The sequence below is a fragment of the Lytechinus variegatus genome, chromosome 16, assembly GCF_018143015.1.
Source record: "Lytechinus variegatus isolate NC3 chromosome 16, Lvar_3.0, whole genome shotgun sequence".
NCBI lineage: Eukaryota > Metazoa > Echinodermata > Echinoidea > Temnopleuroida > Toxopneustidae > Lytechinus > Lytechinus variegatus.
The window spans coordinates 25,820,315-25,846,571 of NC_054755.1; the positions used below are offsets into that span (position 1 = coordinate 25,820,315).

The 26,257-nt window shown below is 35.7% G+C and overlaps 1 protein-coding gene across 1 annotated transcript; it reads right to left on the reverse strand.

The window, feature by feature from the left end:
* On the reverse strand, positions 1–26,087 carry LOC121429765 (cell division cycle protein 16 homolog). Its single transcript, XM_041626972.1, has 16 exons — positions 25,966–26,087; positions 15,744–15,798; positions 14,483–14,580; positions 13,628–13,666; positions 12,762–12,902; positions 10,624–10,783; positions 10,375–10,469; positions 9,379–9,512; positions 8,136–8,215; positions 7,271–7,391; positions 5,895–6,020; positions 5,246–5,398; positions 4,529–4,654; positions 3,632–3,767; positions 2,402–2,492; positions 1–2,099 (listed from the first exon to the last, which is right to left on the reverse strand). The coding sequence occupies exons 1-16, from the start codon at positions 26,011–26,013 to the stop codon at positions 1,957–1,959; spliced, it is 1,746 nt and encodes a 581-aa protein (XP_041482906.1). The 5' UTR covers positions 26,014–26,087; the 3' UTR covers positions 1–1,956.
* Positions 26,088–26,257: the final 170 nt, after the last annotated feature.

The following is a 26,257-nucleotide window of genomic DNA, read 5'->3' on the forward strand; positions in this document are numbered from 1 at the left end:
TAAAATCATGACTATATTTAATATGCTAAGCAATAGCGTATGTATTTGTACAAAAATGTATACATCATCATGTATGATATCATTCAAAAGTAAAATCTTCACAATCTATTACCATTGTCATCACAATATTATTGGTATCCTTGAAATTAAAATTAAGATTTTCACTGTAAACCAGCAAAAAAAGTGAAAAATATATTTAAGTCGAGTGCAATTTAGCCCCTGAAATTATTTAATTGTTTTGGCTTCACCTGTACCTGGGAGGCGAAAAGCGATCTGAATCACTATGACCGGCTGGTCTCTCCTTCCGTTATAACTGATTGGGGGAGTACAGGTGGACCACTACACCAGGTTTTCCCCCTAAACTTATACAAATAATGCAGTGTGTTCTTAACGTGCAAAGGTGGTGACTCTCCTGTACACGGGCCTCCATTTAACGTCCTATCCAAGGGTCGGAGTGATATTTAAAGAAATACCCCATAAAGTTGCAAAATAGCCCAAATGTGTTACTTTTGTTCTCAATACAAACGCTGATTCATGATGAAAAAGGAACAAGAATAGCTCAAGTACAGATAATATAATTTTTTTCTTGCTTTGAATAAGGTCATGACACGTAATGCTTATAGCTAAAGTACAATCTGGATCAAACTCATTACTGTTAACAATGTCTTGTATTCCGTGAAAATATTAATACCTGACATTTTTTGTCACTGTAAAAAATGTTGCGCATTTTGCTGTTTGATATCTGCAAAAAGGAAATTGGTAAGAAACCCTGTGATTGAGTAAATGTGACATGTATAATTTCAAAATGGGGGTATCACAAGAAAATTATGATAAATTCCAAATCAAGCATAAGTCCCCACATAAAGCGAAAGTCCTACACATGTTCTCAATATGGGTTGGTGTTCAGAAAAAAAATGTTACAGATTTGGACAAGGAGCATAAAGCAAGATTTAATTTATACTCTTTAGGTTAAGATCTTCTCAAAGGAGTACAGGGTGAAACAAGCGATTGGTGTTTTGGTAGACAGCCTTACATGTATGGGCATTTGCTATTTCTTCTGCAAGTCTTTGAATATAAACACCAATGAGGCAGATTGTTCCTAAGGAAAAGAAACCAATTTCAAAATTACATAGATTTCTTGATCTTGCACCTAAGCATCATGGTGTAGTGGTTCTGACTCGTCTTGTGATCAGAGGGTCGTGTGTTCAAATCCCACTGTGGCCTAGCGTCCTTTGGCATGGCATCAATCCACACTTTCTACCAAGGTTTCTCGCACCCAATGTGTCTTTAGAAGGTATCACCTGCAACAGTTTTCAAGAAGTTCATAAGGCAGATTTCTCCGATGTCAACACCAATAGGTGTCCTTGCATCCAATAAACGGTGACATTCTTCCCTTCATAGTTCTTGCATCATCATCTTCAGAAATCATCTCTTTGTTATCATCTGCAAGTCTTAGAAAAGCCAATGAGACGGATCATTCCTCAGAACAAGAAACAGATGTCAAGATTACCTACATGTATGTGCATTCAACAAATGTGTCTCTGGTATCACCTGCAGTAGCCTTCCAAAAGTTCATAAGGCAGATTATTCCAATGTCAACACCAATAGGTGTCCTTACATCCAATAACGGGTTACATTCTTGCCTTCATAGTTCTTGCATCATCAGAGATCATCTTTGCAGTATCATCTGCAAAGCTTTGAAAAGTTGACGAGGCAGACACTTCCCAAGTTAACACCAATAGGTGTCCTTACATCCAATAAAGGGTTACATTCTTACCTTCATAGTTCTTGCATCATCAGAGATCATCTTTGCAGTATCATCTGCAAAGCTTTGAAAAGCTAATGAGGCAGATAATTCTGAAGTCAACACTAATAGGTGTCCTAACATCCAATGAAGGACATTCTTGCCTTTACATTTCTTGCATCATTACAGATACTGTCCTTGGTTTATAGATCCTATTTTGCAATCTTCTGCGGCATTGGCGAGTCCTCCAGATTCATCTCCACCTCCATGTCCACACTCGAGTTTGATTTCTCCGTCGTAGCAACGACCTCCTCCTTGACGACTGCTTCCAGGTCAGGGACGGTTTCGCTTCCTCCTGGGATTGCGTGCAAAGTGGAGGGGAAAAAAAAGATTACACGATTTTGGTGAAATAAAATAGGAAGATATGGTTTTTAGTTGAGGTAAAATATCTGCAATGATTTGCATCTCATTGTAGAGAAATGGGTGTTGCAAGAAACTAATTTGGAGTCAATTGAAAGAGATCTGCAATTATCACTTCAACTTTGTAACATACATGTATCATGTGATTCTGCTGGAATCAACTACAAATTTTCGAGATTTATGAAGGAAGGGGGAGAAAGGGAGGGGGGTGAAAGGGGGAGAGGAATGTGGTCTTACCTGTACAAGGTGACATCTCACCGATGTACTGCTCTATACTGTGAGTTAACATGGTCACTGAGAAGGTATCATCACGACCCACACCAAGAGCCTAGAGAGAATAAACACACAAAATTGGCCCATTTCATGAAGGACTTGCAACTGTTGTACCTTTGCCTTTATGGCAACTACCATGGTAACAGGGCTCAGCAGCCAATCAGAATCAAGGATTCCAAGGTAGTTGCCATAATGGCAAAGTTACAACAGTTGTACGTCCTTTATGAAACGGGCCACATAACTGATCAGTGGAGCATACATGTACAACATTGAAAACAAATGCAAGGAATGAAGGCGTGTGACTGGCCAAGATTCCTGAAACCAAGAAATGTAAAATATAGCTTTCCTTCCATCATAAGTCAAATATTCAGCCAAGTTGAAGGAATTATTTTATCCAGGTAATGCAAAACATGCGTTGTATACCTCTTTTATTGAATAAAAAAAATTGACTGAAGGCAAAATTTCCTGTTTTATCTCATTAAATATTGACAAGTAATACTGGGTTTTTTAAAATAAAAATTAAATAATAAGTCTGGTCCATCTTTTGATAAGGGTAGGAAGGATGCCCTTAAAAATCCTGCACGCTGTAACACAAGCATTAGAAATCAACTGCCACAGAACTATCATGATTGGTTTGAATGCTGATGCAACTCCAAACTTAATTGGCCATTGCAAGTTTTGCAGCCATTTTAATGCTACTTTTGTATTCTGAAGGCTAGGTTTGAAAATATAAAAAAAAACACAACAGGAATGCAGGACTCGGCAAACATTTTGTGGGTTGGATTTTGCACTGTCATTGAGTGGGAAAACACAATTAGAACATTATGACCCAAAATCATTATCCTTAGTACACAAACAATTTCATTCAAAGCCCTATTGATTGGATTTACTGCCCCTCTGAAGGGCTTTGGGGATTTTTTGTGCCCATTTGAATTTTCCCCATTTAGTGGTGTAATTTCGAAATATGCCCTAAAGTAAAGTGATCCTGCCCTAAAATATTGAAATTTACATGCTGCAAAACCATTAAGAACAAAGGCTTGTCAATGTATTTATGTGACAGAAAGGATTTAAATTTTCAATTCAATTCATTTACAGCGTAAAAAAATCACATTATTATTTTATAAACACCATAAACTGTGAGGACCAAATACCTCGCGGCTTAAACTATAGGGGGATCAATCTATCATTACAAACCTTGTGGAAGTAGTCGATGGCTATTGAGAACTGGCCCATGAGGGCGTATACATAGCCGATGGCGGAGAATGTAGAGGGATTCTGAGGACTAAGGATCAATGCTTGCCGATGGTACTCCAGGGACTCTTCATATCTCCTATGGCGAGAAAAATAAAGGTGTTTATGGATGACAGACTAAACTGGATGGATTATTGATAGTTGGTACAATAAATCTCCTTTTTATGATATTGTTTTCTTCTATTGTGATTTTATCAAGATGTGATCCTTTTTACTATCACAGGCAGTGTTATAAAATGATATATGACTGGTACAGTACCTGTCATCAAATTACTGCCACCAATACGACACCACTAGTGCCATCACCATCACCTAGTCTTAAGGCACAGACCCTGATTGAAACCTTGATCAAGTGTGTCTCCATGCAAAGACTAGCACAAAGAAATCATGATGTTTCAAATCCTGAGAGAGAGAGGGCCTTCACTACACAAAGCTGCACATTCAGACCCTAACTCAAGTGAATGGTTTGCACAGCAGACTAACCATCACCATCAGCACTGGCATGAAAAACGCCACCATCATAAGCCCATTACTACCATCATCACCATCACAAACAAGACAATCTCCACCAACAACATCACCACCATCACTAACATCACAACCAAGAGCAACATCACCAATTCCATCCATCATCACTAGTATCACTACCTTCACTGACATTACAAAAACAACCAACACCACCACCACCACAACCTCTACCACCAAAATTATTGCCATCACCACTACCATCAACCCATCACCGCAATAATCACCATCACCACAACCACCATCATCTCCTTTATCATCCTGACACCACCATCAACATCATTTCATCTCTCCAGTTCCATTATATCATCTTACTTGAGTTTTCTGTAGACATGCCCTAGATTGTTTAGTAACGGCTCCCACTTATCTGCTAGCGTCTGTTTGCTGATGTCCTGTACTATATCCAAGGCTTCGTTGAAATGCGTGACGGCAGTCTCCCAGCTAAGAAGCAAATATAAAGGGGAAAATAATTACAGAATGTAAAAATTCCTACATGCATATAGCCCCCCCTCCCTCGAGTTCTAATTTTATTAGAAATGGAACCAAAATTAGGGATTTTCATGCTAAAAAGATCTTGGCTGTGATGTAAATCGGTGCTAGACATCTGGCAATGGAATAATCAAATTCAAATTTTGCATGTGAGATGATATGATAGTATAATTCATATTTTTGACCCTTTACTGATGCATTAGCTGTGCTTTTAAATGACTGTAATAGTCACAAGGTAATAGTGTCTTTTTCTTTAAAACATGAGTTAAAATACATCCTTTAGCTGGAGAAAATATCAACAGAAATAATCATTACTGAACCCTTGACAGACCTGTACCTGACCCTAGTTATCTCTGGTATATGGCTAAATGGGTTGAGATCATATTTTCCATCACATGTTAAGATCGATTTTCATGAGACTTGCAAAAGTTTTGTGAAGAATAAGAATGTAAAAAAAGAGGCAAAGTCCAACATTCGCATTTTGTGCAGCAAAAGTGTTTGGAAGCTTCACAGCATTTTGGGGAGTTGATTTAAAGTACTTACTCTCCATTATGGAATGCCACCACACCCATTTCATGGAGTACGAATGGATCGCTGCTGGCTATGCCTAAAGCCTGAATGAAGAACTTGTCGGCTAGCTTGAAGTTCTTGGTAAGACCGTATTCTAATCCAACGTAAAGAAGCGGGAGATGACATCTACAAAAGAAGGGGAGAACTTTAATTATTCCCCACTCATCTTTTGAAAGAAGACTTACTGCTAAATCAAGAGGATCTATTTCAACAGTATGCACACATTCCAATGGAGGTAATTAATGTAAATGAGCCAGTCGAATATTGGTCTTTCATGCTAAAATCATGAGTCCTTTTTTCATGCAATCTTGGAACTTCATCATCTCCAAGAAAATTCCCCAAAGATTAATATCATCCAACTGAAAATAAAACAGTTAGCTTTAGTTGACTTGAATTCATATTACAATGGAAACGTAGCCATGTTCAAGTTCATTAAAAAATAATAAATTCCATCATATACAATACAATAGAGATAGAATTACAAGTCCTACAAACATACACAGGTCATTCACTGAAACAAAGTGATCAAATAGAATTCAGGTCACTGCATAAGTTTTAACAAAAGCTTGAATATCTCGAGGCTGAACCCCCCCCCCCCCAGGAAGAAGAAAGATTTACAGACCCTTTCATGAGTCTCGAGGCGGTGAAGTAAGCTGCCATCGCTTGGTCATGCTCTCCTTCAGCTGCGAAGGAATGGCCAAAGGCCAGCCACGCTGGACCGTACAGACGGTCTATTGCTGTAGCTTTGCTGTGGTAGTGAACAGAAATATATGACATCAAGATAAATCCTTGTAATTTGATTGGCTGTTTCATATAGTTCATTCAGCCCATTTTGCAATGACGTCAAAAAGCGGTGCAATTTTTTATCCATACGATTTGTCCATTGCATGCGCGCACTGAGACTGCAACTCATAGCTGCAAGTTCTGCAGGTACGCAGGCACAAGCAGGGTGCATGTTGTACTGACGTAACAATCAACAGACCAAACTCGCACCACATGAGCATGTTTTGCATCAAAATTCATGAATTTCAAATGAAAAAAAATCAATTGTTAGGTGTCATATAAACCATATAATGATTTTTTTTTCATTCGTGCAATGGACAGAATACCTCATTCGGTGAAAGATGAAATAATGATCTAGGCCACACCTCGTTTAATGGATCATTTCATTTTTCTCCTCAAGAAGTATTCTGTCCATTGCACTCGTAAACATTCATTATTTGTATAATATGTGATAGGCATAAATTACAGCGAGGAACTGGAGTCAGTTGCAATAAACTGATTGAATTACAGTGAGGAATATGGGGCTGGTTGCAAGTGACTACTAAAATGGCAACAGTGCTCAACAACCTATCAAAATCAAAGTTCCAAATGATGTCAAAGTTACCATCAATGGAAACTTTCTGTCAAAAACATTAAAAAAATCTTTCCAGAATGACCTAGCTCATCCTGGAAAGATTTGGTTGTAAAATGAGGTAATGATAAAAGTTGTTTAAGTTTTTGGACTAAAGTCCTGATTTCATTTTTATATACACTGTAACATAATTATGAGAAATTCATGAAGAGCAAGTCCATTCGTTTTCGTCAAAGAGTATAAGAAATGTATAAATGATCATAACATGTGAACATCCAAAGCTGCCATGTTTTGGGCAGACTAAAAAACCAAAAACATTATTCATGAATGATCAATATTCCTATTAATCTTGCTCTTGTATATAAAATATGTTGTATCTAAAATATCTATCTGCCTGCATCAAGAGTTACAAACCGTTGTGTCTACACTTTCTATTCGCGTGTACAGCTTGGGAAATACTTATTAGAACATACCTTATGGGAGGTTCAGTGCGAAAGCGGTCTAATAATTATTTTACCAAACTATATGCACTATGAATGATAACTGACACATGTTCTACAGAAATTAGAATAGCGGGAAACAAAATACAAAAAGCAGATTCCTGCAAAAGTATAGGATGGGGGGGGTCATCTGATTTACTTTACCTTAGAAACCGTCTTGCTGGCTCATTCTTCCCGACGAGATAATAGTAACAACCCACAGCAAACCATGATACTGCTTTATCAGGATGAAGATCTACTAATCTATGAGCTAGGTAAAATAAGTCTGTGAAATAACAATTAAAGAACATTTAGCATTTTGGCGGAATGACATCAATTAATCAAATATTGCTGCTACCTTTGCAGTAATTTCTCATTGTTTTTCTCCACTATAGTAACAACCTACAGCAAACCATCTGGGTAAACAAAAAAGTTTGTAAAATAATGAATTTTAAAGAAAAATTTGTTTAGAATTTTTGAGCTCTACAACGTTTAAAGTAATTTCTCTATTTTTTTTTCGCTCCAGGTAATGTAATTCCCTTTTTTTATATCAACAAAAGTAATGATCTTGGTCTATTGCAGAAAGAGTTGCTGAACAAATGTAGAGAAAGTCCCAATTCACGTGTTTGATTGGTTAAAATTTAAGTTGTGTAGGATTTCTTTTTAGTTGCATTTGATTACAACTCTTTATGCAACGGACCCCTGATTCATGTCTGACTAACTGTAGTATATAGCTTTGTGCCAGTGCATGCAATCACAATGATGCAATAAATTACCTTGACATTTGTTTTTGCAAAAACTTGCACAGAAATGATAGGATGTGATAATTTCATGCAACTTTTGAAAAACCTTAATGGTAAAAAACTTATTGCTTCTTTATTCTGCAACCTTATATCACAAACACACAGGAGTAAAGAGACGAACTGGGAGTCAATGCGTAATATCTAAACATATTTTTACATTTGAATTAAAGGGTGAGGGAGGGGCTAACGTTATTATGATCAAGGAATATAAATTATATACAAATTACCATTAGATTTCTTGAGTTCTACTAATGTTGCTACATGGACCGGTAAACATCTCTCATGGAATGGATCTGATTCAAGTACACTGTAATGGAAGAGATCATACACAGTGATAAATGGTACCAGTTAAGGAAAGATAATACATTAAAGTAATACACAAAAAAGTAGATCCTGATTTTCAATAGGTTAATGATTTCGGCAAGAATGTTTCAAAAGTTTAGACCCCATAGCATCAGATCATTAATGAATGTAACTTATGATTTAATACAAAGTGAAATACATTCAAGACAATGTAACCAGGCCTGCCAACATTTTAAAATGAAAAAAGGAGTCCTAATCACAGGGCAAATTTTTTTCTGCTTGATGTCAGATGTGTCTCCTCACTTTTTTTTAAATGAATACTTGCTTAGCATTCTTATATTTAAACATTGAGAAATTATTCTGTGAAAGAAAAAGAACATAAAAAAAATGCTAATGATCCTTTAGTTTCTCACAAAGAGTCATACAATTTTTTTTTTTTTGGGGGGGGGCAAATCTTGATTTTTACATTAGAATTTCAAACTCTACTTGCTCCCCTATACATCAACTTTTCATACCATATTAAGTATAAAAATAAAGAAAAAAAATTACTATGACATAAATAAAACATCATAAATTTAATTATTTATGCTTGAGAATAAAACACAGAAACATGAGGTTTTTGAGGTCCATGTATGTCTATTTGTATTTAAAGGTAAATGCTAGTTTTGGTAGCGATATCAAAATGAGTTCGTACAGAATCCAATGAAATGACCACCAAAGTGTCTGTTTGTATAAATAAAACGCATGTGCTGAAGGATTCTGGAAGAAATTGTGTAATTGCTGAGAAATCAGCAAATAAGCATGGGATTCGGGTAGAGCGTCGGGCCCGACGCTCTAAGCAATAATTATACATTGTCCCACGTGCGCTTATCTGTGTTGGGGATCTTCGGTGTGAACATTTTTCAGCGTAGATTTCAAGATTTCACAAAGTTCAGTTAATGTAACTGTACCAGATCTAGATCCTCGATGATGTACTGTAATTAAGCCTTGTTTTACAGACTTTCTCATGAAATCAGTGTTTACTGCAACTACTGGAATTTCTCTTTAATGAACAGTGGAGCATTTCATGAAACAAATAGTCATTTGAAATCATTGACAATTGTTACAAGCTACTGAAATCCTTGCAGCTGATGGCTCAAAGCAAGAAACACCTTCGGAAGAACTTACCTGCAAGTGATTTTATAACTGGTCCTGAAATCACAGTTATAGTAGTGTCTCTCTGCTGTGTTGGTCTGTATATCTAGATTGGTATTGAGGCTTGTCAAAGAGTCTGCTAACTTTGTTGATACTGGCCTGTCATACTAGGGAGAGGAAAGGAGTAGAGAAATGGTTAACATGATAAAAAGAAACGTAAATGCAACTCCAGCCTCAGATCAAGTCATATCTATTATTCTTTAACCAGTGTTTGATATCTTAGTATTGACAGAACATTGATAAATTTTGTAACTGCTCTAGCATGACTTGGATGTGTCCCGGCACGATGACAGCATTGCTGTAAAGCCTAGCAGCCTTCATGTAGCCTAGCAGTGTGCAAGTAATTAGGCTCGTGATGTGCAAGTAAGTAAGCCAACAAAGCAATGCTGCTTTTTCTACAAATTAATATGAATCAAATAGATAAAATGGATCGCATTCAGTATTATCCCCAAAATATCTATAACAAAAATAATAGCAGATAACAACACATCATATTTTTTAAAAATATAACAGGACACAAATTAGTACTGTAGAGCCAGTACCAGTTCTCAGTCAACCCTTAAACTTGATTATTTATGAAGCAAATCTTCGATACCTAATCCCACTCTATTTCATCTCCCAAACAAACCAGTGCTATGTTGTTGAGTGTTGTGGCCCAGTGGATTAATCTTTCGGACTTTGAAACAGAGGGTCTTGGGTCAGAATCCCAGCCAAGGTATAACTTCCTTCACCAAGAACTTGATCCAAAAGGTGCTGCCCTCAACCCAGGTGAGGTAAATGGGTACCGGCAGGAGGTAATCCCTCAAAAGAGCTGCGACCACTGGAATTTAAAGCCTAGCTTTGCTCGGGTAATATTGGAGCACCTTGAACACCTAACAAGGTGGATATGTGCATGTGCACTTTACAAATACCCTTAATTATTATAATCAGTATTTATTACATATCATTATTATACAGCGGAAAACTTACTTTTTTCAGAAGACTTTGGTAAAGACTTCTGACAAACTCCAAATCTTCCCCGGGACACTGTTCACTGATTGGTAATGACTGAAGGAGTTCTTTCTCTGTAAAACATACAGAAAATAATGTTATTGTAATAAAGTGTAATGACATCAATTGGAAAAAGACCAACTATTTCAAACAAGAACTCAGAGATCTCTATTTGAAGTATGTAGGGAATTTGCAGAATGTAATTTGCCGCTCCGTTTCAATACGAACCTTCTTCTGCAGTCAGCATCTGGTGTTTGACGAGTAATTCAAATGCCTCGTAGCAGTGGACGTCTTCAAACAGTGCCTGTTTGTAGCATTCTGAGGCCTGGATACGATTCTCAAGAGCTTCGTAGATCTGACCCCTCAACAGTGCCATCGAGCTATCAACCTTCAAGGAATAAAGAAAATATAGAAAGATATTCAGCATAATAAGTGATTTTCCTGTAATGTTCTCAAAATGATATCAAGTCCCTATACGCTAGTTATGGTGCAATACAAATGCTGTGGATCTTCAACACCATCATCATCACAACTCTAAAGCTCATGAGAAATATTGGTAGCAATGTGGATCCTGATTTGAAACAGACTTTTGAAAGCATCAGCTAGTGAGACTACCCACCTTAAATATCAAGATATGTGTACAAGATCATCTATTTTTCCTCAAACAAGTTGTTTTTCTAAGGCAATATTTTTCCATAATTTGTATTCTCTGATTTTGCACCAGTCAATATTATACCATATTTTCTCTCTACTGGGTTTTCCCGTTGACTTTGTGTGTGAATTCTGCAGCAGTCAATATTGGTGAAATCTGTATGGAACCTGTTGGGTGTTTCATAAAGCTTGTCATGACTTACGAACGACTTTAAGAATGATTGGTGACCCTTTCTTAAGAGCTTCATCAACACCAATGAAAATCTGGTGTGCATAATTTACTACAAGAATGGACCACAAGTCGTTCGTAAAGTCGCTTAAAACTTACGAACAGCTTCATGAAACACCCACCAGTTTGTGAGGCAACGCAATGTAGCATGGTTTTGTAACACAAACGTTGCAATCAATGTCAAAATGGCAATAACCAATCAAAATCGTTGGGCAATTTCAATTCCGGTGTTGGAAGCACAATTTGGATTGCTTCCCCTAGCTCCAAAACCTTTTCTGAGTTTGTGAAACTGATCCAGATCACATCATTGACATCTTAACAACTAGTGAGTGACTTTTCAGCAGCATCTTCATTTTATGTTGGGTGTTATACTCGTGTGAAAATTGACCTAACATCAACACTAAAAGGTCATTACTGAACTTGAAATCACCCACTGTTGCTTCCGATTTATTAAACATGAGGAGTATTTCACAAAGAGTTCGGTGTGACATTAAGATTCACATTTAAACAGCAACACACACATGTTATTCAATGCAAAATCTGATTAATGGATACACGTTATGCGAGTCCTGTGCGCATGATCTGACCAATGTGGTGATACATTATACCAAATGCTACTTAAAGGTCAAGTCCACCTCAGAAAAACATTGATTTGAATCAATAGAGAAAAATCAGACAAGCACAATGCTGAAATTTCATCAAAATCGGATGTAAAACAAAAAAGTCATGACATTTCAAAGTCTCGCTTATTTTTCACAAAATAGTTATCTGAACGAGCCAGTTACATCCAAATGAGAGAGTCGATGATGTCACTCACTCACTATTTCTTTTGTTTTTTATTGTTTGAATTATACAGTATTTCAATTTTTACGAATTTGACGATTAGGACCTCCTTGCCTGAAGCACAAAATGTTAAAATAATGGAATTCCACTTGTTCAGGGAGGAATGAAACTTCATTTCATATGACAATGAGAAAATCAAAATATTTCATATTTCATATAATAAAATACAAAAGAAATAGTGAGTGAGTTGAATGATGTCATCAGTTCCTCATTTGCATACCGACCAGGATGTGCATATAACTGTTTTGTGAAATAAAGTGAAACTTTAAAATGCCATAACTTTCTTATTTTACATCCGATTTTTGATGAAATTGTCAGTGTTATGCTTGTTGAATTTTTCTCTTTTTATTCAAATTAAGTTTTTGTTGGAGTGGACTTGTCCTTTAAATTTCAGTACAACTCTAAGTCACACTCAAATGTGAAATATCCCCCTGGGGTCTGTAACATAAAGCTTCTTTCTATGATTGATTGCATTGATTACTGTGTATCATCAATTGTTAAAACCAGCCCATTGATCAATCGCTAAGCTTTGTGTTACAGGGTACAGGAAATCATTAGAACTGTTGTTTCATATTTGCAATACACTAAAACTTTCCCATCTTTTTTTAAAATTACCTAATAATATATTTTTAAAAACAATTACATTTTGTAATGGGATCCTGTCCAGCTCATCTTTCTGGTCATCTAGTTTCATCTCTTCGATCCTCGGTGGGAAGATCATGATGTCACTCTCCTCACATCCTTCAAGGACATTCAACGCCTCCTCCCATTTCTGTACAGCTTCCTAAAATAAAGAATAATAATAGGGCAATTCCATTAAATATGTACGTCCGACCCCCCATATGTGGGGACTTCATGAAATTTTCTGTCTCTGATTTCTCACAGAAGAGATGCGTAATGACCCGGGAAGGGGCACTGCCGTAAACAAGGACACCCTGCTCAAACAAAATATCACTAAAAAGGGTTATTTTTCAAAACTGGATGATGCACGTATGTACAGTTAAAAGGGTAGGTATCAAAATGGCCAAAATCAGGAGTACAGCGTACAGCTTTCAATTGCCTTGGAAACAGAATATTTGGGGCATTATGTAGAGTTGGGAAGACATGAAAACAAAAACCACCTGGTGGGGTAAGGACCTGTTCATGTTACCCCCCCCCCCTTCACAATGAGGCAACAGTGGTACATGAACATTGGTATTTCAACAAACAGCTTCAAAATTTGTGCTGAGCTAAGAAGCCAGGAAACCATGGTTTTAAATCCTCTCTGAGAGAAATCCTTGCCAAAATGTATAAGGCTTCAACTGATCATATCCACTGAGCTACCATTATGGTGCATCTTCAAAGTAGCAAAACAATGGCCTTGTACTTAAAAAATCAACAATTATGGAGAGATCAAAATATAATTTAATCTGGCTTGTTACTTATATGTAGATTACACAAAATAATTTACAAGATTAAAGGGGGATAGGAAATGTAATGTAAAGTCAAGTAAAGTGTATGTTTACTTACTAAGCATTTTGCAGCTAAATATCTTCCAGCCTTGTGTGTCTGTAAACAATACAAAAATATGAATTTACACATACATAGTAAAGTACAAATGGTATTAAACTTTAATGGATCATCTAAAAAAATTGTCACCTGTAACAGGGTAATTTGGTTCCATAACTCCAAATGGAATAGCATAAGAGATAAAGTTTAATGAGCACTTGTCTTTGTTTTGAATGATCTATGAAAATGCCTCAAACTGTGAAAGGCTATTCATATCGCACATATGAATTGCCATTTGCTGTGAGGCACTGCCAATATGGTAATTAATCAAATCTCTTCTGTTGATATTCAACAAGCAATATTACATGTATATATCAATGGATATATATAATATCTTGTCATTTAGGAATAAAGTTTACCTTTGGACAAAGGGGTTGCATTTAAACATTCAAACATAAGCAAAAATAAACTTATCAATCATATATAAGATAATTTATTTATTTACTCATGCATGCTCACAATGTAAAAGAATACACAGACAATATATAAATATATATATATATATATGAAACACAAGTAAATAATGAACATACAAAGGTGTTACAACATATTAAGCTAAAAGCTTGATTGGTTGAAGCACCTTTAAACTGGTTTTGCATCCAAGAAAACAAAATAAAAATGTAAGAATAAGGAAGAGAGGAAAGAAAAGAAAGAATATAAAAGTGATAGACTGCCGAGATATAATAAATGTGTAACTTTAATACAAGTGATTCTAAAGTATTACATTTCAAAATAAATGCTTCAATGAAGTCTATCAAATGAATTTATGTTTCATGGATGTAATCAACAATTCTGTATATCCGAGAGTAACCTTACTTTATCCAATCTTCTGTTCCTGATGAGATGTGCCGCTCTGTGGTATTGTTTGGTGTGGTAAAGACTCTGAGCCAACATGTAAACATCATGGACATCACCTGGAAGAAAGAAAACAAGAATATATACATTATTCATAGACAGAAAATGTGCATTTTTAAGAGACAACTAAATAAAAGATAATGGAGGTGGTGGTTAATGTTGGAAATGGCGATGGTGAATGATGACACTGACAATGGTGCTGGTGATGAAAATAGTGGTGATAATGATGATGGTAATGGAGATGATGATGACAATCGTGACATTGATGAAGATGATGATAATTGATGAGAATGATGGGGATTATATAGCAAGAATGATGGTGATACTTCATGATGGTGGCTTGGTGAGGAAAATGTTGATAATGGTGATGATAATAATGATGATGATGATAATTCTGATAATGGGGGGGGGGAGTAATAAGGGTGATCATGATAATGATGACATCGATGATGGTGGTGATGAATATGAAGATAGTGGTACAGATGATGATGCGGCTGCTGATAATGATGATGACACTGATGATAGTGTTGATGATGATAATGGTGATAGTGGGATAATGATAATAAAAATGATGATTATGACATCCATGATGGGGAAGGACGTGGTGATGATGATGAATGATATTTGTATTTCTGATGATAATGATGGGGATGATGGTGAGGAAGATTACAGTGAAGGTGATTCTGATGATGCTGGGGAATAAAGAACGGAAAAGAATAACCAACACGTCTACACATACCACAGAACACAAAAAGTCAGTTTCTTGAAGAGGGGGTCTTTAAATCATAAACATTGTTGGCTGGAAATGTGATGCAACATCTAACTGGTGCAATGTGAACATGTCTTCTTTATTCGTCCATCGAGACACAAATCATTTGGCCATGACCTGGCACATTTGTAGACCCATCTGATTATCAGCTATTAAATCGAATTGGGAGAATTGATCTTTATTGAAGGTTTGGGCTTTGAATAAGATGTGGCATGGTTTGAGGTGTTTCACCATCAAATTTAATTCATATCATCATCAATATATCCTGCTTTTTGCATTGACTCATCCCTGAATGAAAATGTGTGCAAATTGCAGAGAAATTACAATTTATAGGGTCTAGACCTATATCCATTCCATGTAGAGTCAATAGGTCTACTTATAGGCTAGATCTAGGCCTTTGTTTGAAAAAAAAAAACAAATGGCATAGATCTAGATCCATCTTGTGGTCCTTACCTTTTGACATTGTGACAACCTTGTCAGCCCAGAAAACTGCACTGTCATATTGATGCTGAAAAAAAAAGAATATAAAACAGTTATTTTCTCATAAATTTTACTTCAAATTAGATCTAGATATCATCTTAATTTAGATTCCATTCTATTTTTTAAAATTAACAGTAGAGGCACCGGTCAGAAAATTAGGATCATTCAAATTTACAGGAACTGTCTCAGTTTTCACAGATTTCCCACACAGGAAATCTAGGAACTTCATTCACCTGTCAAGTGCCGACACCAATCAAGTGCGTTAGTCAATGTCAACATATCAGCTTCCATATCAAGATTATTGGAAGACGGCAAGTTGTGAAAAATAGACGGTTTACTGGGAACATTAAGGTCACTGAATCTATATTTAGCACTCTCATCCCTGCATCAGCCAATAGATATTTATGGGCCAATGCAAGTATTTTACAATTCACGAAATTCATTGGCCGATTGAAGATTTTTTTTTTTAATTGGCACTGCTCATGATATCGTCGCCCTCTCTTATACGCGTCTTGTAACTGTGCTAACAAAGACGGAAATATGGCGACAATATCATCAGTGAGTATCTGCTCATCTTTTTACATGATTTTTCTTAATATTTGTATTATTTTTCGTGTAAAAATAATGTTATAAGTGCCTAATGGGGGAAATGAACTTCTTTTCCATTTACAAAATTGTGTGATAAGCAAGCTAAAGTTCAAGTAGGCCTAATATTTTAGGAGCAACACTGACACTGTCACTGCACTGTTGTCTCCAAATAGTACGGTACTCGCTAGACCAAAAGCTTCAGTCTCTGTATTTTGGTTGTTCCGCTGAACTACACTGGCTCCACACACCAATACATAGACTGAAGAGCTAGGAGGCCCCTACGTACAGCCAACGTAAAAGTGATGTTTTATAGGTCGCGATTTAAAACTGTTTTTAAGCAAAATTTACAGTTTCATGGTTTCCATTATCAGGAAAATATAAGTAATTGCGTACCTTGGACCGGAGTTATTGATAAAAATCCTCTGGATGATCGAGAAATCTTTAATCTAAGACATTTTCACCTGAGCTGGCGGTTTTTCTTACAGGTTGCCATCTTGAATGACGTCATTATCGTTATTAACTTTGTAATGTCTCGATTTATCAGCAGATGCAAGTATTTTTTTAATCCAAGATCTCTACAGTGTAGAGCTGCCAACTTGGATTAAAAAATACTTGCATCTGCCGATAGATATCAGGAATCGCAAAATATTTGTTTTAATCAATAAACATCATATAAATTACTTTATATTTATCAACCGAAACAAATATTTTACGAATCGTGATATTAATCGGCAAATGCAAGTATTTTTAAAATCTAAGTTGCAGCTCTGCACGCGTGTGGAATCTAGCCTAGGTATCGATAACAAAAGAAAGAAAATGGCGACGTAAACAGACGGGGTAAGTGAACGCTCTTGCTCTTAACTTTTTTCAATTTTACTACTATTTATTTAATGAAAATCAACAAATATGATAAAAAATGGGGGTAAACATAATTAAAAAACTTGCCCATGTACATAACTTTGGGCGAAAAAAAAAAAAAAAAATTGGTGATTTAGGTCTAGGTGAACTTGTTCACTGCTACCATCCTGCCTGTGGAGAATCTACAGGTAGGACTATGGTATGCCAATGCTGTATTGAGCACACACTTCAAAAAAAAATCATTAAAATATCACTTTTGTGACCAAAATTACTAATATTCATTTTTCATTAGTAACTTCGGATTAATTTTTGTATTCACCAGAGCGCTCAAAAACTTGAATTTAGGGCATTTTTTGTGTACGCCCTCTATTGGTGGAAAGTAATATGGCAAGAAAATTTTCATTTTCCAATCTCTATTTTTAATCAAGAAAAAAATAATTAGAAAAAATAAATTTACATAAGAGCCAAGTTATATGATGAATAGCTGTAATGAAAACTGACAGTGTAAGAAAATCAAGCATTTAGAAAAGGAGAAAATAAGCCAAACATTGCCACCCTTATTTTGCCACACATGGAGATCTAAATGAGAACAAGGTTATATCATAACCTTGTTCATTGAATGAGTGGGTTCACCACAGGTAATCCTAACCCAGGGAACTCCCGCCGGCGTAGCGGGCGGGAGCCCAGGACCTTACGTGTAATTGACCATACTCACCTGACTAGCATGAAGTATGGTCAAAATAATTCTCCGAATAAATAGTTAAAACAGAAATCAAGCACTTACCACGATTATATGGATGAAGGTCTAACGAGTGGCAGTTTCCTGACATCTGGGCACAAACTGAAACCTCTAAAAAACGAAAAGTTCTCTCCTTCTACCCCAGTCTCGATCGGCCATTTTGTTACGATTCATAACAAAAATGGCCGATCGAGACGGGGGTAGGAGAGAACTTTTCGTTTTTTGAGGTTCCAGTCTGTGCCCAGATGTCAGAAAAACTGCCACTTGTTAGACCTTCATCCATATAATCGTGGCAAGTGCTTGATTTCTGTTTTAACTATTTATTCGGAGAATTATTTTGACCATACTTCACGCTTGTCAGGTGAGTATGCCAAATTGCACGTACGATCCTGGGCTCCCGCCCGCGTAGTGGGTGGGAGTTCCCTGGGTTACCTATGCTCACTTGTTCACTGCTACCATCCTGCCTGTGGAGAATCTACAGGTAGGAGTAGGACCATGGCATGCCGCTGTATTGAGCACACACTCTAAAAAATCATTAAAATATCACTTTTGTGACCAAAATTACTAATTTCCGTACAGTTGCAATTTATTTTTCATTAGTAACTTGGGAAAAATTATTGTATTCACAGAGCGCTCTAAAACTTGAATTTTGGGCATATTTTTGTGTAAGCCCTCTATTGGTGAAAAGTAAATATGGCAAGAAAATTTTCATTTTTTGATCTCTATTTTTAATCAAGAAAAAAATGAAATAAAGAATCAAATTTACTGAAGAGCCAAGTTGTATGATGAATAAGTGTAATGGAAACTGTCAGTGTAAAAAAATCAAGCATTTGTCCTGAAGAAAAAGAGAAAATATGCCAAACATTGCCACCCTTATTTTGCCACACATGGACATATAGATAAGTATAACCACTCATTCAATGAACAAGGTTATGATATAACCTTGTTCTCAGTTATATCTCCATGTGAGGCAAAATAAGGGTGGCAATGTTTGGCTTATTTTCTCTTTTTCTTTGGGGCAAATGCTTGATTTTTTTACACTGACAGTTTCCATTACACCTATTATTCATCTACTTGGCTCTTATTTAAATTTGATTCTTTAAATAATTTTTTCTTAATTAAAAATAGACGGCGTACACAAATATATGCCCAAAATTCAAGTTTTTGAGCGCTCTGGTGAATAAAAAAATTATTCCCAAGTTACTAATGAAAAATAAATTGCAACTGTCATTACTGTATGGAAATTAGTAATTTTGGTCACAAAAGTGATATTTTAATGAATTTTTAAAGTGTGTGCTCTGTACAACATTGGCATACCATCAACGTTCTCGCCAGTGTAGAACACACGCGTCGCATGCGACACACGCAAATTCCACAAGCTCCTGGTGCGTCACGCGCAAAAAGTGAGCGACACGGGCAAAAAAAAAATTATAAAAAGTGAGGGAAAATCATCGAAAATAATTGTTGCATCATTCATCATCAATCCTCAAAAATATAGAATGTTTCAGAATCATTTCGGCAACAGACAAACTACGATCTTATCACTTGACCGGATAATATCCATGCATAGACACTGGCGCATTTCCACTTCCAGCCGGCTAGCCAGCCACCCAGCCACGCTAGCTTTGCCAGCCCGCTGGCGCGGGTAGCTAGCTGAGCCAGAGCCGGACCTGCACGCAATGTTTGGAACTGAATTGTCCGCGATGCGACGTAACTTTTCATTTTTACATGATACCGTATTCTGATAACTTTCAAGAAATTTTGATTTTAAAATGAATTGTTCCATATAATTTTCCTGGTAATTACTTGCTAAGTATATTCTTAACGTTCATTCTCAATTTCTGCTGTCATGTAACAACGAAATAATTGTTGAAATTCTTGGATGTATGAACTGTAATCAGCGACGTGCGTATGGCAAGCTATTTTAACATTTTCTGATATAAAAAATAATTAGATTTATTGATATCAAGAATTAATTTCTTGAATTCATTTCTTGATATCAAGAACTCATTTCTTGATATCATAAAACGATTTCTTGATATCAAGAAATTAATTCTTGATACCAAAAAACATTTATTTTTATATCAAGAATTAATTTCTAACTTGATATCAAGAATTCATTACTGATTAATAATCAGAATGATATTTTTGCAATAAATTGACGATCGAATTCAGAAATGAATTCTTGATATCAAAGATTCATTTCTTGTGATATCAAGAATTCATTTCTTGATATAAAAAAAATAATTTCTGGATATCAAGAATTCATTTCTTTAAAAAAATCAGATTGATTTTTTGCAATACATTGACGCTCGAAATCAGAAATGAAAATGAATTCTTGATATCAAGAAAGAATTGATTCCTGAATAAATATCAGAATGATTTTCTTGATATCAAGAATTCATTTCTTGATATCAAGAATTAATTTCTGAATAAAAATCAGAATTATTTCTTGCAATATATTGATGCACGAAATCAGAAATGAAAATGAAGACCTTGATATCAAGAATTAATTTCTTGATATCAATAATTCATTTGTGAATAAAAATCAGAATGATTTCTTGCAATATATTGATGCATGCACAAAATCAGAAATGAAAATGAAGATCTTGATATCAAGAATTTCTGATTGAAAATCAGAATGATTTCTTGCAATACATTGACCCTCGAAATCAGAAATGAATCCTTAATATCAAGAAATTAATACTTGACATCAAGAAATTAATTCTTGATATTAGAAAATGTGAATGAATATTAAAACGGTTTGCGATATACATGTGGATTTTGTGAAAGGAAAAAGCGAGATCCCGGGAGCGAGATGTTAATGTTATTTGTATGACAGCTAATTGCTGGATTCACCATTTATTTTTCATTCTTTCATCTAAAACAGACTATAATTTCTTGTATTGTTTTTCATATGTGTGTACAGTTCTATTGATTGATGTTCTAGGGGGGGGGGGGGGTGGCGTGAGATTGATGTTTAGGTATTTTTAATCGATATGTCATGCCAACTCCCCCGCCCCTAGATCCTGCATCGTACAGATCAGAAATATGCCTAAGACTTTGCAACATCTCTCTAAAGGGAATTTGAATTGCAAAATGATGAAAATGGTCAACACATTTTCGAAGTCTCAACCTGAAAAAAAATAAAGCATGGTAAAAATGAATAAGTGATTTTGTATATTTCCAATATTTCCCAACTGAAAATTAACTTACTGAAAACACACGTTCGTGGTAGGTGTCATTTTCAAGTGACCAAACATTAAAGCGGGAGTTCACCCTGACAAAAAGTTTATTGTAAACATAGCAGAACTTAAACATAATGATAAGCATTGATGAAAGTTTTACGAAAAACCATCAAAGACTTTAAAAGTTATTAGAATTTGTATAATTTTTTTTATTTGTATAGTCGCTGATTGAAAAAAATCAATGAAATGTCCGTCACCACCCAAAGCAATCGCTCTCATGGCTCATGTTTTAAAATGACCTCACAGTGGCTGCCCAAATGATACCCAAGAGAAACGATTTTCATCTCATGTTTACCAGATTTAATGGTTCAGCAAATCTTGGCAGATTATCTAAATTTGTTGTCGAGTGTCCTGATGACAGATCTAGCCCAGCTGCTTCACCCAAGGTATTACGCAATGTACCTTATATGACGAAGGAGGTATCACTTGCTTTGGCTGTAGCTTCATTTTTTTTATTTCTTAAAGAGTTCATAGCAAAAGCCTAAAGGTATATAAAATATATTTTAACTCGTTAGGACCTCAAAATTTTTTAAAACATTCCTAATGGATCGTTCATGAATCTGAGATTTTTGTGACTTCTATTTCGTTTTATTTTCTTTCCCGCGGTTGTCAGAAAAATGCGTGATTTATATTTATTTTTGGAGAACGGGAGTCCGTACCGAAAGGTATATTAAATATATTTTAATTCATCAACACATCAAAACAATTTTAAAACATGTCCTGATAGATCGTTCATTAATCTAAAATGTTTGTGACTTTTGTTCTTTTATTTTCATTTCCGCTGTTGTCAGAAAATTGCGTGCTTTATATTTCTTCTCGGAGAACGGGAGTCTGTAACGAAATGTATATCAAATATATTTTAAATCATTAACACCTTAAAACAATGTTAAAACATGTCCTGAGATAGATCGTTCATTAATCTTAGATGTTTGTGACTTCTGTTCTTTTATTTTCATTTCCGCTGTTGTCAGAATAAATGTGTGAATTTTATTTCTGAGAGAGTTCAAAGCGAAAGGTATATAAAATATATTTAAACTCGTTAGGACCTCAAAACAATTTAAAAAACATACCTTATCGATCGTTCATTAATCTGAGATTTTTGTGACTTCTATTTTGTTTTATTTTCCTTCCCGCGGTTGTCAGAAAAATGCGTGATTTATATTTATTTTTGGAAAACGGGAGTACATAACAAAAGGCATATCAAATATATTTCAACTCAAACACCTCAAAACAATGTTAAAACATGTCCTGATAGATGCGTGATTTATATTTCCTTTCGGGGAACCATGGGAACGGGAGTCCGTACTGAAAGATATAATAAATATATTTTGATTCATCAACACCTCAAAACAATGTTAAAACATGTCCTGAGATATAGATCGTTCATTAATCTTAGATGTTTGTGACTTCTGTTCTTTTGTTTTCATTTCCGCTGTTGTCAGAATAAATGTATGAATTTATTTCTGAGAGAGTTCAAAGCGAAAGGTATATAAAATATATTTAAACTCGTTAGGACCTCAAAACAATTTTAAAACATACCTAATCGATCGTTGAGATGTTTGTGACTTCTATCTTGTCTTATTTTCTTTCCCGCTGTTGTCAGAAAATTGCGTGTTTTATATTTCTTCTCGGAGAACGGGAGTCCATACCGAAAGGTATATCAGATATATTTTAATTCATCAACACCTTAAAACATGTCCTGAGATAGATCGTACATTAATCTTAGATGTTTGTGACTTCTGTTCTTTTATTTTAATTCCGCTGTTGTCATATACATGTGTGATTTTTATTTCTTAGAGAGTTCAAAACGAAAGGTATATAACATATATCTTACATGTAACTCGTAAGGACATCAAAACAATTTTAAAACATACCTAATCGATCGTTCATTAATCTGAGAAATTTGTGACTTCTATTTTGTTTTATTTTCTTTCCCGCAGTTGTCAGAAAAATGCGTGATTTATATTTATTTTTGGAAAACGAAAGTACATAACAAAAGGCATATGAAATATATTTTAACTCAAACACCTCAAAACAATGTTAAAACATGTCCTGATAGATGCGTGATTTATAGTCCTTTCGGGGAACGGGAGTCCGTACTGAAAGATATATCAAATATATTTTGATTCATCAACACCTTAAAACAATGTTAAAACATGTCCTGAGATAGATCGTTCATTAATCTTAGATGTTTGTGACTTCTATTCTTTCATTTTCATTTCCGCTGTTGTCAGAATAAATGTGTGAATTTTATTTCTGAGAGTTCAAAACGAAAGGTATATGAAATATATTTTAACTCGTTAGGACCTCAAAACAATTTTACAACATACCTAATCGATCGTTCATTAATCTGAGATGTTTGTGACTTCTAATTTGTCTTATTTTCTTTCCCGCGGTTGTCAGAAAAATGCGTGATTTATATTTATTTTTGGAGAACGGGAGTCCATATATAACGAAAGGCATCTCAAACACCTCAAAACAATGTTAAAACATGTTCTGATAGATGCGTGATTTATATTTCCTCTCGGAGAACGGGAGTCCGTACTGAAAGATATATCAAATATATTTTAATTCATTAGCACCTCAAAAAAATGTTAAAACATGTCCCGATAGATCGTTCATTAAACTTAGATGTTTGTGACTTAATTCTGTTCTTTTATTTTCAATTCCGCTGTTGTCAGAATAAATGTGTGATTTTTATTCTTAGAGAGTTCATAGCGAAAGGTATATAAAATATATTTTAACTCGTTAGGACCTCAAAACAATTTTAAAACATTCCTAATAGATCGTTCATTAATCTGAGATATTTGTGACTTCTATTTTCTTTTATTTTTCTTTCCTGCGGTTGTCAGAAAAATGCGTGATTTATATTTACTCTTGGAGAACGGGAGTCCGTAACGAAAGGCATATCAAATATATTTCAACTCCAGCACCTCAAAACAATGTTAAAACATGTCCTGATAGATGCGTGATTTATATTTCTTCTCGGAGAACGGGAGTCCATTAACGACAGGTATTTCAAATATATTTTAAGTCAATACAGCTCAAAACACTTTAAAACATTTCCAGACAAAAAGACCCATACATTTTTAGATAAACAGCAACTTAACATTTCAACATTTTGCCGATATCAACTTAGGTATTGGTGTGCGCCGCCGATTAGAACAATATTACAGTGAACTTCGCGGATTGGCAATGAAACTTGACTTTACCGGGATCAAATCATCAAAGCACATGTGAAAATCAAAACATCACGTGTAAAATCGGCCACCACCGAATCGGCGGGTTTGCGACACGCGCAAGAAAAATCCTGGCGAGAACGCTGCATACCATAGTCCTACCTATAGATTCCCCACAGGCAGGTTGGTAGCAGTGAACAAGTGAGTATAACTGAGAACAAGGTTATATTAATTTTTATAACCTTGTTCATTGAATGAGTGCCTAAGCTTAGACCAAAAGCTTTGGTCTCTGTTTCGTTGGTTGTTCAGCTGAACTCCGTTGGCTTCACTCACCAAATACAGAGACCGAAGTTCTAGCGCGATCTGTACAGGGGACTCAATGGCCATATGTTTATGTACTTAAGATCGGATAAAACGGGGAAGTGAATTTGCGCGACAGCCGAGGTAAGTCACTGTTTTTGTTCTTTTCAACTTCATTTTTCTCTGTTTTTTGGCAATTAATGCCAAGAGGGAATATAAATTTGCATTTTGGTCGAATTAATTTTCAAAATTTATATTCACTAAAGACAAAAATTGAAGAGCCCTGACGGGCACTCATTCAATTAACAAGGTTATAATATAACCTTGTTCTCAGTTATATCTCCATGTGTGGCAAAATAAGGGTGGCAATGTTTGGCTTATTTTCTCTTTTTCTTTGGGGTGAATGCTTGATTTTTTTTACACTGACAGTTTCCATTACACCTATTATTCATACAACTTGGCTCTTATTTAAATTTGATTCTTTAAATCATTTTTTTCTTAATTAAAAATAGAGATCAAAAAATGAAAATTTTCTTGCCATATTACTTTCCACCAATAGAGGGCGTACACAAATATATGCCCAAAATTCAAGTTTTTGAGCGCTCTGGTGAATGAAAAAAATATTCCCAAGTTACTAATGAAAAATAAATTGCAACTGTATGGAAATTAGTAATTTTGGTCACAAAAGTGATATTTTAATGATTTTTTAAAGTGTGTGCTCTGTACAACATTGGCATACCATAGTCCTACCTCTAGATTCCCCACAGGCAGGGTGGTAGCAGTGAACAAGTGCCAACGGGGAGATTTTGCATTGCAAGTCCCCTAATGGTGGCTGCACGATAGCGAGCCGTCTGTGACTGTGTACGAGGAGAAATTTAAAAAAAAAATGTTAAAAAACTCCTCGAAACAGACGGGTGCCAGCTGTCTAGCCTAGGGCTATGCTATGCTTTGCCGTAACAGGCTTCATGGGGAGTAAGCATACGTTATTATAGTAGAAATAATTTTACTCCCCAGAAGCCTCCAGCTGTCTAGATTGGTTTTGGAGTCGGAGTATGCGGCAAGAGACAGTGCCCCGCCGGCCGCCCGGGCCGAGGCTTTAGTTTGGCCGTACGCTGCAGGGACTTGGGCGGGCGGCGGCCGCGCGGGGGAGAGAGCCTGAGCTGAGGCGTGAGGAGGGAGTGAGGCTGATGTCGTGATGATCACGTCCTTTACTTCCCAGTCTGCCCAACTTATTCATTACTTTACAAAAAAAATCCCCATTTCCAGTCAATTAATATACGCACCTTATCAATATAACAGCGGATTAAGTTTCGAAATCGTTCTAAATTCATTATAAATGGTGGAATTTCACAGGAAGAACAGTCAAATCAGCCGCGCATAGTAGTAAATTGAAGTTAGCAGTAAAGAAAAAGACGAAAATAAATGGTACGGTATCTGTTATTTGTCAAGTAAAAATCTATCTTATCAATCCTAGATCATGCTGATATTAAATTACATTACATAAGGTATGTATGTATTCAAGAAAACTGATATGAAATCCATGGCGTACATATAGGTGGCTTGGGGCGATTGCCC